This window comes from Halichoeres trimaculatus, unplaced genomic scaffold (assembly GCF_033239565.1).
Source record: "Halichoeres trimaculatus isolate MK-OKI-2021-1 unplaced genomic scaffold, fHalTri1.1 fHalTri1_scaffold_17, whole genome shotgun sequence".
Taxonomy (NCBI): Eukaryota; Metazoa; Chordata; class Actinopteri; order Labriformes; family Labridae; genus Halichoeres; species Halichoeres trimaculatus.
Window position 1 is genome coordinate 7,862,150 of NW_027437195.1, and position 17,144 is coordinate 7,879,293.

At 40.9% G+C, this 17,144-nt stretch overlaps 1 protein-coding gene across 1 annotated transcript; it reads left to right on the top strand.

The window, feature by feature from the left end:
* The first annotated feature begins 6,826 nt into the window (after nucleotides 1-6,826).
* LOC141806203 (uncharacterized) lies at nucleotides 6,827-15,666 on the top strand. Its single transcript, XM_074691531.1, has 2 exons — nucleotides 6,827-7,394; nucleotides 13,201-15,666. Exons 1-2 carry the CDS (start codon nucleotides 7,226-7,228, stop codon nucleotides 14,529-14,531), a joined length of 1,500 nt encoding a protein of 499 aa, XP_074547632.1. The 5' UTR covers nucleotides 6,827-7,225; the 3' UTR covers nucleotides 14,532-15,666.
* Nucleotides 15,667-17,144: the final 1,478 nt, after the last annotated feature.

Consider the following 17,144-nt stretch of genomic DNA (forward strand, 5'->3'; position numbering starts at 1 on the left):
TAATGAGAGAAACGACGAGCTGAAATCAGGCACTAAAGACCGTTTCTGGATCATAAAGTAAGTAATAAGTAATAAAGTGTTTGTTGTTAGTTTAAAACACAAAACAGTGAACACAACCATCATCAAATCAATATAATGGAGGATTAATGCTGAAACTGAAATCTAATAAATAATATCTACCTGAGACACAGTAAACTGGGTTATATTAATTAGTTTCAGAGTTCATGATCAGATGGGCTCTAGATAAAGGCTAAATAATTCATAAATAATCTAACAATCACGCATTTTACCAGTAAAGTGATCCATGAGCTTCTAAACAGCACACAGAATAAACAGAGAGCAGGTTTTCTTCATGGTGACATGAACAGGTTAAAGGAACAGACATAACTCTGTTACTGTTTATGTTTTACTAGAGTCATTACAGCGCACATGTGCAGACACACAAACAGCTGTTAGAGCTGACTGACAGATGATCCAGAGGTGATCAGCTGATGCCGTCATCACTGAAACACTTGGCTTCATGTGACGCTCCGGAGGAGAGGATGTCCCATTGTTCTAAAGACAAATCTCCATCCTCTCTCCTCTCTTCATTTCCTCACGTCTCTCCATTTCTGGTGGGAGGGACTAAGATCAAGTGAACGACGCAAGTGGAGGAAGGAAGGATGTAACTCTGGAGCTTTGAGATGAAACCATGGACAGACGAAGGAGCTCCACAGGTGAAGCTGAGGCCATAATCAGCAGCAAAACAGAGTCTCCTCCCACCAGTGACTCTCACCCTCCCCACTTTAAACAAATTCACAAATAAACAATATTTACAATTAACTAACACAATGCACATAAACACCAAACAAATACAGATAAAAGAAAAACCCTAATTACCCCATTTCCCCCTAGGGATGGGTACTGAATGGGTACCGACCGAATTCTGTCAAAAGTACTGGGTACCGATTCAGGTGAAATCAAAAGGTACCATGTTTAGGTACCCAAATGCATCCTTGTGACTGTGATGGAGTGGAAGGGTAGGTGATTTTCCATGCTGGACATAAGCACGGCATTGCAAAGTTATATATTGAAGAGGAAATATGTTAAATTGAAAAAGAAAGTGTACTGTATTATTAAAATAATTAATATTTGTACCACATAGACACAAAAAAGTACCAAAAATTGATACCGTTGAGTACTGGTACGGATTGCCAGGTACCGGGCATCGGGGCCGTATCATTTTAAATGTGAAAGGCACCCATCCCTATTTACCCCCTCCTCTCTCTCATCCCTGATCACTAAACTCTGCCTACACTCTGCTGGAGTCCTGCAGCTAATGTGTGCACCCATGCAGCCTGCATGCTTACTACAGCGTTTTCAGTCCCTCAGTATTTTAATGTACACACAGATTTTTTTTCACTGCGTTTTAAGTGATTTTGGATCAAATTTTGTTGTGTGGGGCCTTAAGCCCTGATCCATCATCGAGGAAAGACACACATTCCCAGCCCCTGCTGGAGGGTGGGTCAAACCAGTGGAAACTGCCCCTCCTATGCCCTGTATGGAGGAGCAGCACACACTCAGCCTGGAAGAGGTGACAGAGAGAGTGTATCAAGGTTGAGCTTGGTTCATGCTTCACACATTCATGAGGTCCACGAGTCTTCATGTAAATAACCTCATGTTTGCAGCCTTGCCCCCTGGCAGGGTCCTTTTCAGGTGGAAAATTTACATGTTGCATATCTCTGGAAATTTCCAACTTCTGTACTGTGACAAATTTTAGGGTTTAAAACATTTTCTACACATTCAACTAAATTCACACAATAGTGTCTGGACAGCCTATCACACTCTGTACTTATCATCCTTAGCGAGAACTCTTCACAGCCCAACACTCCTGATCGTTCTCACCTGTCCCTGAACGATGCAACGAGCATCCCCCGAATTCATGCAGACCCTGTTTCTGTCTACAGGAATACAACCAGCAGCTATTTTGGCAGAAAACAAGTCCAGGATCAGTTAGATGTTGTGTTTTTTTCCACAGTTTAATATTTTCAAGCGTTGAGACAAGAGGAACGTTTCAAACACTATTACAGATAGAGTTTCAAACACTGATGCTCTGCTTTTTTTGCTACCAGATTCACACATAACATGTTTAAAACTCAGTTCATTTACTGTTTATTTCACATGTCTGAGGAATAATTTGTTAATGTTGATATTTTAAACATCAGTAAAACGATATTTAGGGCATTTTTCACACTCAAACCTTGAGAAATCCAGTCCAGTAAAACAAAAAGTTGAGTAAAACAAGTATGAAGGTTGTGCGAGTTAGTGTCCTGATGATTGGAGCCAAAGTAATATCATCCACTAGATGGCGGTAATGCAACGATGGCGTGTGACAACTACCATAAAACACCACAGAAGAAGATGAAGTTTTCCCCTGGAGGAGGAAGACTGGGGGTGCTTCTCAAAGCTCCAAAGTTCCATCCTCGCCTCCTCCACTCGCCTCCTCCACTTGCGTCTTAGTCCCGCCCACCAGAGATGCATGCCAGAGACGCGAGGAAACGAAGAGAGGAGAGAGGAGACGAGGAGGTTCATTTTATGAGCATTGAGATGTCCTCTCCTCCGGAGCGTCACATGAAGCGACGTATTTTAGTGATGACGGCGTCACAGCTGGATAAACCGGTCTGAACGCACGGGAGAAACTAAATTAAGGAAAATAATGTTAACAACAGGCGCTCGACCATGGAAAATTCATATTCACTTTTAGATCAGTTTAACATGAATATGTTCATGAATGAAAAAGAAAAATGTCACGTTTTCCCAGGCCCAGAGTGATAGTTTTTAATGCTTATATTGGGGCCACTTTGTGTTCATAAATAATGTGTTTATTCTGCTATAAGCACTGCTTAGCGCACTGGTGGGACAGGAGGAGAGAGAAGCGGAGCTGTCTGCAGCGCTGCCTTTCATCCATTACGCGCACGCAGAGGGACAGAGGTGAAACTGTTGCTGTATCAGCCAATAATGGCATGATCTCACACCCATCACTGATAAAACAACAGTTTGCTACTGTATGAAAATGGCGTGGTTATGTGTTATTTTTAAAGACATTATTGAACTGGCTGGAGTGAGCCAGTGGAGCGCGCAGTCAGCTGACCTGGAGCCTTTCAGTTTCACTTTGAGCCTTGTTGTCTGTTATCCGGTCTCTGGGGCTCTTTCTAATTGTCTGTTTTCATCCTCGGTGAGAATGAATGTTGTAATCATCCAGATAAATATCAAACATGTTGGAAAATTATCGAGGCAGCTCCGACGAGTCTGTGAGACGATCGTGGGGCTAAAGATTCATCTGTTAACCGCTCACACTAGAAGATAATCTTCGCCGAACGTCGGGGCTGATTTTAGTCCCCGACCAGATTTCTTCCCTGATTGTGGGGAGGACCGAATCTGGGTTAAATCGGGCGAGATGCCTGAAGTGTGAGCCAGGCTTTACCCTTAAACAGCGTATCTTGCTCCATGGTGCTCACGTTTCACACATGTGGACAGCTGACGCTTTGTGGCCGGCTCTGATACGTCACAAGGGGGCGTGTCTGGCAGTGAAAAGACTTCCGCGAAGCCTGCACTTGTGTTTCCTCGATTATGCCTCCTCCAGCTCAGTCTCCTCTCTCCTCTCTCCTCTCTCCTCCGAGCACATTTGGCGCTTTGGAATGTCCTCCAATATGGCTGCTCACAAAGTACTTCCGGTGTCGCGGAGGAGAGAGGAGATAGGAGACTGCATTTTGGCACATTGGGAAGCACCCCCGGATGTTGGCGGAAGTCCGAACGCAGAGCTTGAAAGTTGGCGCGTGAAGTCCGTATTGTATCAAGAACTTTTCCAAACAATCAAGTTTTACTATTACATAATATAGGGTGTGATAGATATCCTGTCTACTGTGGTTGGTGGGGAGCGGCAGGGGAACGCCTGCCGACGGCCTGTAAGGTCCGGTAGCGGTGGTTTCGCGCTGCTTGCCGTCTGCCGGAGTCCTGTGTAAAGTGATGGAGAGGATGGTCACCAATAGATTAGTCTATGTCCTGGAAACAACTAACTACTTTGTGAATTACCAAAATGGTTTCAGAATAGGGAGAAGCACACTGGAATCTACTGCAGTGTTGGATCAAGACACCAGAAAAGAAGGTATTAACAAAGAGAGTGTTATAAGTGTATTTCTAGACATTGAGAAAGCATATGATTTCATATGGAAGGATGGCCTGCTCATCAAGCTCCATGGTGCAGGCATTAGAGGCAAAATGTTCTACTGGATAAAGGATTTTATTAATAACAGATCAATTCAAGTCAGAGTTGGAGGGGAGTTGTCTACGGTAGTGGGCATTGAGAATGGTACTCCTCAAGGCTCAGTTATTTCTCCAGTTTTATTCAACACCATGAAAAATGACATTTTTCAACAAGTCCCCTCTAGTTTTGGGAAGTCTCTATTTCCGGACGATGGGGCTTTATGGAAGAGAGGGAGAAATATTAACTATATCTTTGAGCAGATGCAAGGGGCAGTGGATCAGGTTGTCCTGTGGGCAAACAAATGGGGATTTAGAATTTCTACTGCCAAGAGCAATTTCATGATATTTGGAAACAAGAGGAAAATCCCAGAGCTAAGTATCTCTGTGTATGGGTGCCCATTGGAAAGGGTTAAGGAAAGGGTTAAGGAATTAAAATTTTTGGGGCTATAGATGGATGTAAGGCTCACATGGAACTATCACATTCGTAAAGTTATAAGTAAATGTGAAAAAGTAATCAATATCCTCCGTAGCCTAGCTGGGAGTGATTGGGGTGCTGAGAGGGACACATTGTTAATGTTTTATCAAGCCATGATAAAATCAAATTTTGACTATGGATGTGTTGGGGTGGCTGCCAAAACGACTCTCTCCAGGTCCAGGCTAAGGCCTTGAGAGTATGCTGTGGAGCCTTCAGAACGACTTCTATCCCAGCTCTATTGGTCGAGATGGGGGAAGAATCTGCAGAGACAAACTGGGGTTCCATTACTGGGCAAAGTTAAGGGGCACCATATGTAGCTCAGCAGTTAAATGTATTTTGGAGGATTCATGGGAGTTCTCAGAGGAAGATAAGAAGACTAATTTCTTCCACCTTGTAAAGCAAAAAGCAGATAGTATTGGGTTAGCCCAGATTGAGGTGTCTGGAAGTGTGTGGTCTCCACAGCCGTTCTGGCAGCTCCGTGAGCCGGTGGTTGATTCGTCTCTTGAAAGCAGTAAAAATATCTCGAATGAACAAGTGGACGAGTTCCTTAATGATTTTGATCAGCATGTTCATATTTTCACAGATGGCTCTAAGGACCCTGTATCAGGGAAGACAGGCCTAGGGGTGTATGTGGCCGGGGGACAATTCCAGCGGAGCATCCGTATTTCAGACAAGGTGGCTGTGGTCACAGCTGAGCTAAAAGCAATCTTATGTGCTCTGGAGTGGATTGAGCATTCAGCTACGTGACAATAGCTATTTTTATTAAAGCGCCTGGTCTTTTTGTCTATTTTTGTCAATAATTTTGTCAAAAAATGCCCTATGTGTAAATCATTTACACCCCTTTTCCAGGGGAAGTAGAAGTTTCAAACTCTGTCAAGTATTTACCATTCTTATTTATGTATTAAAATACCTAAAACTGAGTGTTAAAGGAAAAGGACGAAAACAGAATCGAATTTTCTTCCATTTTCTTTATATAAATTCTTGAAAAGTGCAGATTGAACATTTCTGAGATTGCAAATATTTAATTAAAACAATTTTTCAACAACTTAGTTTCACATTTCTGGAGCTGTCTGAGTCCAAGTCATCAAAAAACCGGGCATTTTTATTATTATTATTATTTTAGCAGTGGTAGACTCTGAAACAGTTCCTGTCCACCTGAAGACAGAGACCCACTTGACAAACAATGGCAATAACAATACACAATGGCAAAACTACAAAAACATGGCGACACACCAAAAAACTAGCAAAAATGCGGAAAAAAAACAGTGAAGAACTCGATCAAAAAAGTAAAAACATGCAAAAACATGACAAAATCACTTCGAGGCAAACTATCATTTACAAGATTCGTATTTGTTTACACAGATCACACCTCTAAAACTCTCCTAAACTCCAAGAAAGTGAACCGAAAGTTGATTTGAGCACTCCGCTCTCTCACACAAGCGCCGCCCACTCCTCCTGCTCGTTCCCACTCCCTCCACACGAAGCACTCAGTCATTACCGTAATGTATGTAATACCACCAGAAAGCCCCGTTTCACCGCTTTCAGGGGCACTTTGAATTATTAAAAACTGCACGAGGTAGCGAGGAGTTACGGTAATTTGAAAAACACTTGTGCAGCGGTGTCACCGGTGATCCCGTGGTTTTAGAAGGGTTAAATAGTAAATCTGTTCTGATTCTGCGGCTGCTCTCATGTCTCTGAAAGATGGGAGGTCCAGGGCCCGTCCTGACATTTTGCTGGAGTGCTTGTGCTGCCTTTCTAGAGTCGAAAGATCAGGATGTCTGGTGTGCTTTGTGTGGATGCCCAGACACTCAGGTGTTGAGGGCGATGAAATGGCTGATGCATTGGCTAAGGAGTCTCTGCTTAGGGAAAACATAGAACTAAATATCCCACTGGGAAAGTGTGAATGTTACAGCATGTGTAAGGATAAGCTTGAAGCCCAGTGGCAGATAGAATGGGCAGAGGAGCTTAAAGGTCGACGTTTCTTCTCTTTGCAGACCTCAATTAAAAGCAAGAGGTGGAAATTAAATTCTGGTCACAGGGGTGACATTGTCTTAACAAGACTCAGACTTGGGCAGTGATTTAAAAGGTGGTTGGAAAACACCCGGATGGGTTATGTCAGCGTGGCAGCCCGGAAACAGTTCAACATGTCATTTTATCATGGAGCCACTATAAAAGAGAACGACAACAGCTGTTTGTCTGACCTGGGTTTATCAAGCTTTTCTATCCAATCAATTTTCGGTACAGAGCGGAACAGAACTGAACTAGTGGCTAGAGCAGTGCTGAAATATCTTCACTCCAGTGGACTGTATGTAAGAATATAAGCTGTCATCGGCCTGTGGAGGGCAGCATTACGCGCCCGCGTACAGCCTACCGGAAGCCAGAAGAAGAAGAAGGAGGAAGTTTTCCCTTAAAACGAGCCGCTCCTCGTGGGGAACTCTGAAAATCCGCTCAGACAAAGACACCTTCGACTAGTGATCTTTTTCTTCTTTGACTCTTGGGTTTCAGAAGATGTTCAGATTTAAAGAACTTAAAGATTTATTCGAGCGGCGGCTGCACGCTGCGGTAATCAGAGACCTGGGAGGACGAAGAACAGTATCTGGATACGAAGAGGAGCTCCAGCGCCAAAGAAAACTACTGGATGTGATTTTAATCCCTGAGATAAAGCTGCACAGAGCAGGTGAGTTTCTGAAAATGTGTGTGTGTGATATTGTTTCAGGGAATCGAGCCAGTAGCTAAGGTTCACTGACTTAAGCTCTGACCAGGTAATGCAAAAACCACCATGAATACCCCTGGAAATGTGGAATCTTCTGTTGATTCATTTTGTGGGAAAGGAAGGCTGATGTGAGCTTTGTGGTGTTTTGGTGATCGTACTATTTCTTCTAATTGATCATTTATTTTTAAGCTTTAACACGAACACAACACGGTAGTCTAACTGCGATCAAGCCAGCCGCACTTTCCACGTTCGCGGTCAAATGAGCCACGCTTACATTTCGAGTGCGCAACCGTTAACAGCATTACGTAGATGCGTCACGCTGTTTGTACTTCCGCTTTTCAAAATAAAGGGATACAAATTAATGTCGTTCATATACCTTTTTTACTGCAACAACGAGGAGACAGATACTCGACAGGCTATGCTAAATAAAGTTCTGATTCAAATATAACACAGAGGCTTTGTTTTCTTAGATTTTGTGTGATGCACAACACTTTTGATCATTAAATCATCAAGTTTTTACTGCACCAATCTGGAAAAAGAAAATAGCAAAGTATCATATTTATACCAGGAGAATGCATATTTCACCATTTTTGACTGACTGTAAATACAGTTTGATCAATAATTCCTGGCTGGGGATGGTATATTTGACTTTTACTCATCCAACACTACACCTGTACATAAATCAAACATTTTTTCTGTACCGATCTGAAGAAATTAAACAGCAAAATCTCATATTTGTACCAGGATGTTGCACATTTCTCAATTTTTTTCTTACTGTAAATACAGTTGGATTAATAATTCATGGCTATGGGTGGTATTTTTGACTTCTGCTCATCCAAGACTACACCTCTGCTTGATATCAAGCATTTTTGCTGTAGAAATCTGGACAAATTAAACAGCAAAGTCTCATATATTTATCTGGAGAATGCATATTTCAACATTTTCCACATACTATTAATACACTTTGATTAATTATTCCTGGCCATGGGTGGTAGTTTTGACTTCTGCTCATCCAACACCACACCTCTGCTTGATATCAAGTAAGGATCAAACAACGAGGAAGCGTGCATTAGACCGTTCTAAGGCACGACGTGGAGTGGTGTTACTCCGCAGAGTGCCTAAGAATGGTCTAATGCACGCTTCCTCGTTGTTCAATCAGCTTATACCATGGTTCCACAAACTGTAAACTTTAAAAGAAATAATGAATAATTGCTGTAAACTTGATAAATGTGCTCAAATATAGTAACAGTTTTTTTGTTGGTCAGCCAAAAAAGTTCTTTCGTCTTAGCGATCGTTGTCAAGATAAAAGCAAAGTTTAACTGAATATTCCCACTGATTGTGCAATTATTTAAAGACACTGGAGCGTTTTCCTTGCTGGAATTTTTCTGTGGCAGGGATGCTGCTGAGTCATTTGCTGAGCCCGTAGACAGAATTTTGCCCCAATTCTTCCTGTCATTTAAGCCTGGCTCACACTACAGGATTTTAAAAATCCCCAAAGATTCTGAAATCGGGTATCTCACACATAAGGAGAATCTTCACAGATCATCTTCTCTTAAATCTTAAGCACGCACTACCTACAAGATTTGTAAATACTGACCACCACACACTACAAGATTTCAACAAGATTATTTGACCAGAGAGAGTGATGGACCACATTTGCTCAGTTGTTTGATCTGAGGTTTTTAGCGCACTGGTGGGACAGGAGGAGAGAGAAGCGGAGCTGTCTGCAGCACGCAGAGGGACAGAGGTGAAACTGTTGCTGTATCAGCCAATAATGGCATGATTTCACACCCATCACTGATAAAACAACAGTTTGCACTGCATGAAAATGGCATGATTATGTGTTATTTTTAAAGGCATTATTGAACTGGCTCGGGTGGGCCAGTGGAGCGCGCAGTCAGCTGACCTGGAGCCTTTCAGTTGCACTTTGAGCCTGCGTTTGTTGTCTGATGTCCGGTCTCTGGGGCTCTTTCTAATTGTCTGTTGTCATCCTCAGTGAGAATGAATGTCGTAATCATCAAGATAAATATCAAACATGTTTGAAAATTATCGTGGCGGCTCAGATGAGTCTGTGAGACGATCGTGGGGCTAAAGATTCATCTGTCAACCGCTCACACTAGAAGATAATCTTGGCTGAAAGTCGGGCCGATTTAGCCCCCGACCAGATTTCTTCCCCAATTGTCGGGAGGACCGAATCTGGGTTAAATCGGGGCGAGAGTCCTGTAGTGTGAGCCAGGCTTTAGAGACGGGGCCCAGTAGGAGCGCAGGCTGCTCTAGCATGCATTGAAATGTGTGTGATGCGTTGCTATGGTAACAAGCGGAGTGATACAATGGTGATTTAACTTGCCGAACTAACTGTCAACTGGCGTGCATTCGACCAATCTAATGCACGCCAGAGAACCAAGTAGGGCTCTCAGGTCTGCAGGTAGTCGTCTTTAATGGTACCTAAAGTTAGAACTAAAACATATGGGGAAGCCTCTTTATATTATTATGGCCCCGGTCTGTGGAAAAGCCTACCTTAAGACCTGAGGGTCGCTCCTACTGTTCATATTTTTTCAAGTAAACTCAAGACCTGCCTTTTTAGTCTGGCTTTTAGCTGATTGTATTTAGTATAAATTATTGTTCTCATTTTATTCATTTAAATCCTCTTAACCTGTTTTATTTCTCCTTTGAAGACAAGATCTATTACTTCTAATTTAATGACCTGCTCTGCTTCAGCTGTTTTTATTACCCATCGAGTGTAAGGCTATCTCATTTTACCATATTACTTATTCAAATTGTATTTTATTTATTTTCCATGTCCTACAGACAAATTACTCTATCTTTAGACTCACCCTGTGCTCCTCTGCCCTGACTCATACATATCAATAGGGATGGCGAAGTGACTATTGTTAATTTATTATTATCGTTATATTAAAAATCAATAATCATAATCTACTGTTAGCGAGGGCTAGAGTTAAATGTTAACTACCATCAGTAATAAATACTTACTTTTTGGAAAAACTTCCTGATATCTATTCTTTATTGATGGTTTAAATAAGGACTTCTTGTGTCTTGCTTTACTCCCAAGTCCATGACAAGAAGATAGCCTCCATCCTTTTGACTTTCTGTCCAGTAACAAGGAGGAAGAGACGGATAAAGCCTGTCCACCGCTCCTAGCTTAGCTCAAACACTGGGAGTCAATATGAAAGTTTAACCTGTCTCTGCCTCATCATCAGATAAACTTTTCAGCCCTCCAAACAGTCTTGTGTGCCCTTTGTGAGTTGTTCTTACCTCATTAGTTAAGCTAGCTTCTACTATCAAAGTATTATCTTCTTCCACTACTAAACAGAGGCTTTGTTTCGCAACTTTTGTTGTCCTAGTACCACAATGGTTTTCACCGGAGATGGGACGTTCTCGAACGAGTCGACTCTTTTGAACAGCACTTTTAAACAAAAAGAACCAATTTGCTGTTCTGTGTCAGCCCTTTGTTTCCAAGCCATTACTGAATGCAAACAGAACAAACTGTAACTGTGAATCAGTTCTCACTGTTCATTTATAAAAGCTATTCTAAAGACTAGACTTGTTCGGGATTTAACATCTCCCACGAAAACCACAGCAGGTGTGAGTAGTATGTTAAATAGAATTACCTCAAATTATTTAGGGGGCTTAATGATATTTTAGGGGGGCTTCAGCCCCTCAAATTAGGCCTAATGACGCCACTGTTGGGTACAATGTTGCGAGCAGAATTTCTGTGTTTATCCTAAAAGAAATACACACAACAATGAAGTAGTGTGCTTTAGAGTTGAGTGCTTATGCTGCTCCATAACAGTCTTCATCATGAACAGTAATTACATATCAGTCATGTTAGGTTATTCAGTCACTTATTCATAATAAAACACTGTGTTAACAAAACTGAAAATATAATGATGACAGGAAACTAGTGATTTCACGATACCGAAATTAGGAATCGATACGATACCTGCCAAAAAAATTTCGATACAGATACTTCGATATCGATACCATGGTAAAACCTAAAACATCAGAAAATGAATAAAATAAGCAGCTTGACAGGAAGGCCGCCTCCAGTGAGTTTTCTGACATCTGTTTGTGTGTCTGTGTGGCTAAGGGAGATTTTTAAATTGTGCTAATATTTCACAAACAAACACACACACACACATTAAGTTTTATAGTTTACATGCAGAATCAAGTCCTGGAGGGAACCTGAACTCATTTATTGTTCTCAAGTATAATTTAACTAAGAAGAAAACCAGAGAATAATAATTGTTGTACAGTAAAGAGCAGGTAAAATAATCCCGTGACACTTAAACATACATCTATTGTTTTCATGCTCAGCACACTGTAGTTTAGCCTACACTATGTGGTGAGACACTGAATAGCACACTTTTAACATGAATACTCTTCTGTGTTAGATCTGTGTTATTAAAACTCTTTCACAGATACAACACTTTAGTGTCTCCTGTAGGTTTCTAAAGTGAAAAAACTACTCGTCACTTAGTTAAACTGTGTCAACACCACACAGCTCTGTGACTCTGGGCTGCGTGTGCTCCACAGCTCATGTGTTTATGACATTGATCATATGTCGTATCAACTACAAGCAGTGGTGAACTAGTTTGCTTGTCACAAAGTAAGTGAAACTCGTTTGACTTTTGTGTTTGTGCATGTTGTTTGAATCTTTCACTCTTGCTCTTAAAGGAGGTGAGGATGCTGAACGGTGAAACGCTTCATCATGTTTGTAGTGTTTCCTCCGTGTGTGTGTGTGTCGGTAGTAAGCTTTATAGACGGGCTTTGAAACGTGTATTAGCTTTTAAAGCCGCTGCTTTGCAAACAGAGTAATGCCAAATTTAGCTCCGTGCACCGGCTTTTCCGACGAGCTGCGGTCGGTTCACAGGAGCGCTGGAACTGGAAGCTATGTCTGTTACTGAATCCGTACGATCGCATGCTGCTTAAGAAATCAAACAGTGAGCTAGCCAGCAAGAGATTGGATAATTGAGATGCTCGTTAACAACTTTGTCGGACTGAAAACGGCCCAGCATCAACACACGTAGCTAATACAGGCTCACTGTCTAACTTTGCAACAACACACACACTTTGGAAAGAGAACAAGTCTCTGCCCACTCCTCAGAGAGGGGAGAGGACCCAGCTCAGTGGCTGCAGGCTCACAAGTTGCCTGAGTCAAAATGTCTCTGATTCAGACGAAAAATTGACTTGGAGTATCGAATCTTAAAACACATGGTAATGTTTACTGTTTGAAAACAGGGAGTATCAATATTTTCTTAGTATCTGTATATCGTGCAACCCTACAGGAAACCAACACCCCTGACCGTTCTCACCTGTCCCTAAACAATGCAACAAGCATCCCATGAAAACATGCAGAACCTGTTTCTGTCTACAGGAATGCAACAAGCAGCTATTTGGGCAAAAAAGAAAGCCCAGAAAACAAGTCCAGGATCAGTTAGATGATATATTTATTTCACAGTTCAGCCCTTTTTAGGTAATAAGACATGGAGAGAGTATTAGTAACTAAAACCAGAAATAATTTATGTTTTAAATCTAAAAATCTGCTATGTGAACAGAAGAGACATTTAGAGTAAGTAACAACAGTAATCTTCAAAGACATTATATATTTCTCAGTCTGTATCTGTCCATTTATTGGGAAAACAGCAGAGCTGATGATGAAGATCCTGAGTTTTTTTTCTTACAGGTTTGCGTTTCAACAAAGGTAAAATGATCTGATATCTCATTAATATTTGTTCACTGTTTCCTGCAGATGTTCAGCTACTTAAGGTGAAGAAAGAGGAGCTTCCCCCTGAGCAGCAGGAGAGGAGCCCCTATCCAGACCAGGAGGATAATGAGTCCCCACTCATTAACGAGGGGCAGGAGGAAGTGTGGATCGGTCAGGGAAGGGAGCAGCTTCAAGGTCTGGAGGAGGCTGATACCAATGTCCTGTTCACTAATGAAAATGATGAAGAGATACCTGAGTCCTCATTGCTTCATCAGAGAGGAACTGATCATATGGACACAGCAGCTGGTGGAGAGGACTGTGGAAGACCAGAACCAGCAAAGACCTCAGATTCAGAAGCATCTGCCTCAAACAATAAGGAAGATACTGTAGAGTTGCACAATCATCCCAAGCCTGGTAAAACCAATCATGAGGTTTCTCTGACATTGAAAAAACCTTTCAGCAGCTCTGAAGGTGGAAAAGGATTTTCCCGAAAAGGACATCAGACCACACATATGCTTGTTCACTCAAAAGAGAAACCCTTCAGCTGTTCTGAATGTGGAAAAAGATTTCCCATAAAAGACACACTGACCAAACATATGCTTGTTCACTCAAAAGAGAAACCTTTCAGCTGCTCTGAATGTGGGAAAAGATTTTCTCAAAAACGAAATCTGACCTCACATGTGCTTGTTCACTCAGGTGAAAAACCATTTAGCTGTTCTGAATGTGGAAAAAGTTTTATCCATAAAGGAAGTCTGAAAACACACATGCTTGTTCACTCAAAAGAGAAACCTTTCAGCTGTTCTGAATGTGGGAAAGGATTTACCCGAAAAGGACATCAGACCACACATATGCTTGTTCACTCAAAAGAGAAACCCTTCAGCTGCTCTGAATGTGGAAAAAGATTTCCCATAAAAGATACACTGACCAAACATATTCTTGTTCACTCAAAAGAGAAACCTTTCAGCTGCTCTGAATGTGGGAAAAGATTTTCTCAAAAACGAAATCTGACCTCACATGTGCTTGTTCACTCAGGTGAGAAACCATTTAGCTGTTCTGAATGTGGAAAAAGATTTATCCATAAAGGAAGTCTGAATGCACATATGCTTGTTCACTCAAAAGAGAAACCCTTCAGCTGTTCTGAATGTGGAAAAAGTTTTTTCCATGAAGGAAGTCTGACAAAACATATGCTTGTTCACTCAAAAGACAAACCTTTCAGCTGCTCTGAATGTGGGAAAAGATTCTCCCGAAAACAAAAACTGACCAGACATATGCTTGTTCACTCAAAAGAGAAACCCTTCAGCTGCTCTGAATGTGGAAAAAGATTTCCCAGAAAAGACAAACTTACCCAACATATGCTTGTTCACTCAAAAGAGTAACCTTTCAGCTGCTCTGAATGTGGTAAAAGATTTTCTCAAAAACAAAATCTGACCACACATGTGCTTGCTCACTCAGGTGAGAAACCCTTCAGCTGCTCTGAATGTGGGAAAAGATTTTCCCGGAAAGATGTACTGACCACACATATGCTTGTTCACTCAAAAGAGAAACCATTCAGCTGCTCTGAATGTGGGAAAAGATTTTCTCAAAAAGGAAATCTGAATGCACATATGCTTGTTCATTCAGGTGAGAAACCATTTAGCTGTTCTGAATGTGGAAAAAGTTTTATCCATAAAGGAAGTCTTAAAGAACATATGCTTGTTCACTCAAAAGAGAAACGTTTCAGCTGCTCTGAATGTGGAAAAAGTTTTTTCCATGAAGGAAGTCTGACAAAACATATGCTTGTTCACTCAAAAGAGAAACCTTTCAGCTGCTCTGAATGTGGGAAGAGATTTTCCCAAAAAGGTGGTCTGACAAAACATAAAGCTGTTCACTCAAAAGAGAAACCTTTCAGCTGCTCTGAATGTGGGAAGAGATTTTCCCGAAAAATATATCTGAAAACACATATGCTTGTTCACTCGAAAGAGAAACCTTTCAGCTGCTCTGAATGTGGGAACAGATTTTCTCAAAAAGGAAATCTGACCTCACATATGCTTGTTCACTCAAAAGAGAAATCTTTAAGCTGCTCTGAATGTGGGAAAAGATTTTCTCGAAAAGATACACTGACCACACATATGCTTGTTCACTCAAAAGAAAGACCTTTCAGCTGCTCTGAATGTGGGAGAGGATTTAATCAGAGACCAAATCTGATAAAACATATGCTTGTTCACTCAAAAGAGAAGCCTTTCAGCTGCTCTGAATGTGGGAAAGTATTTATACAGAGACCAAATCTAGAAAAACATATGCTTGTTCACTCAAAAGAAAACCCTTTATTGCCTTGAATGTGATAAAGAATTTACTCTTATTAGAGATTTGAGTAAACACATGCTTGTTCACACAAAAGAAAAACCTTTCAGCCTCTCTGCCTGTGGGAAAAGATTTTCCCAGAAAGGAAATCAAACCACACAAATGCTTGGTCATTTCAATGAATGACCTTATGTATGTTTGTTTAGGACTTTGACTTTACATGTTTGTTTCATTAGTAGAATAACAGGCTTATCTGAATTTTTTAAATATTTTTTTTCATTCCAGTTCTTCTGTGTTTTGGACTGAAAGTCACTGAAATCTGGAAATAAAAGAAAAATGATAATAATGTCCTGAGCTTTTTTTTTTCTGCTGTTTTTTCAAATACTTTGTTTTAACGTTCACAAATAACACCAGTAATTATATTCTTTGTAACACAGATATGACATAGACTGAATTAGTTAACCACTGCTTGTATTTTGGTTGGAAGATTAAGATGTGAGTCACAGTTCAGTTTTGTTGCATATTTACTGTTTATGGATACATGGTTAGAGATTGAAAGTTGTTTTTAAAACTCACCTCGCGCTGGATAGATATCTTCAACAGAGAAAGAAAAAGGAGAAAGAGCTGCTCTAAAAACTCTCTGGTGGACCTCGAGCAGCTCTGAAATGGCCCTCAGCAGACCGCTGATGGACAACAAACACCTGTGGGTGTAAGTGGCCTGTGTGTTGATGAATAACCATACAGGTGTAACATATTTTAGACTGTCTATATAAAATATCTCCCCACAATGTGCGTCAGTGAAACCTTATAAACTAAAAGTGGAGGCTTCTTCAAATGGAATTAGCCTGTGAGGAAAACACAGGTTTGGCTAACATGCCCGTCACATGTTCTTTGTGTAGAAATGTTTGATTAAGATTCTTGTCTGGACAATTTCTGAGGCTAGGTGTAGGATTTACTTAAAGTTAAGATATAAATATAGAACTTTTTTATTTTGATGTGAGGGAATCAAGATGTCAACCAGACCATGTTTCAAACAAAGCTAACTCTTGGCTAGCTAACTGTTTTTATACAGAGATGCTACATTTCATTCTCAAAGCTTGACATGGAGATCCATTTTTATATTTCCTGTTATTCTGAATCCTATTTACTCATTTATCCTTTATTTATGGTTTTGTTAAAATCACTTTGTATCAGTAGTATGAAACAATATTGAAAGAATAATATAGACCACTGCCGTGCTGATCGAAACCATGCAGTCAAACAGGCCTGTGTCATGTTGGATTCTTATTTGTATCTAGCTACAAATGAACATTTCTACATCATTAATTTCCTTGTAAGAAACGTTTTCCCTGGAAAAAGTGAAAACAACAATGCTGTCAGCCACAGGTACACCATGAATGCATCATACAGTTATTCTCTGCACACAGTGGCACAAACAGAGCTGTAAAGTCAGTGAAATGACCGTTACAAAGGGCCATTTTGTGAAGCTAGCTAATTGTTGTTTGTATTACAGTTACAGTTATAGTCTTCTCATTGTCTGATGAGGTGGTGATCAGGTAGCATTGGTTTCATAGTTGAACGTCACACCTCCAGGTAGAAGATCCTCCCCTATCCACAGGATCAGAAGACTGTGCTCCCTTGTGACAGTGTCACCAAAAACGAAAGTTTGATTGAATGAGGGAAGTGTTATTGTGAATGAAATGAATGAA

Excerpts from the sequence above, each read along its gene's own strand:
- LOC141806203 (XM_074691531.1), top strand. The coding sequence starts at position 7,226 with ATGTTCAGATTTAAAGAACTTAAAGATTTATTCGAGCGGCGGCTGCAC. Across the intron at positions 7,395-13,200 it reads GATAAAGCTGCACAGAGCAG|ATGTTCAGCTACTTAAGGTG; the intron begins GTGAGTTTCTGA and ends TGTTTCCTGCAG.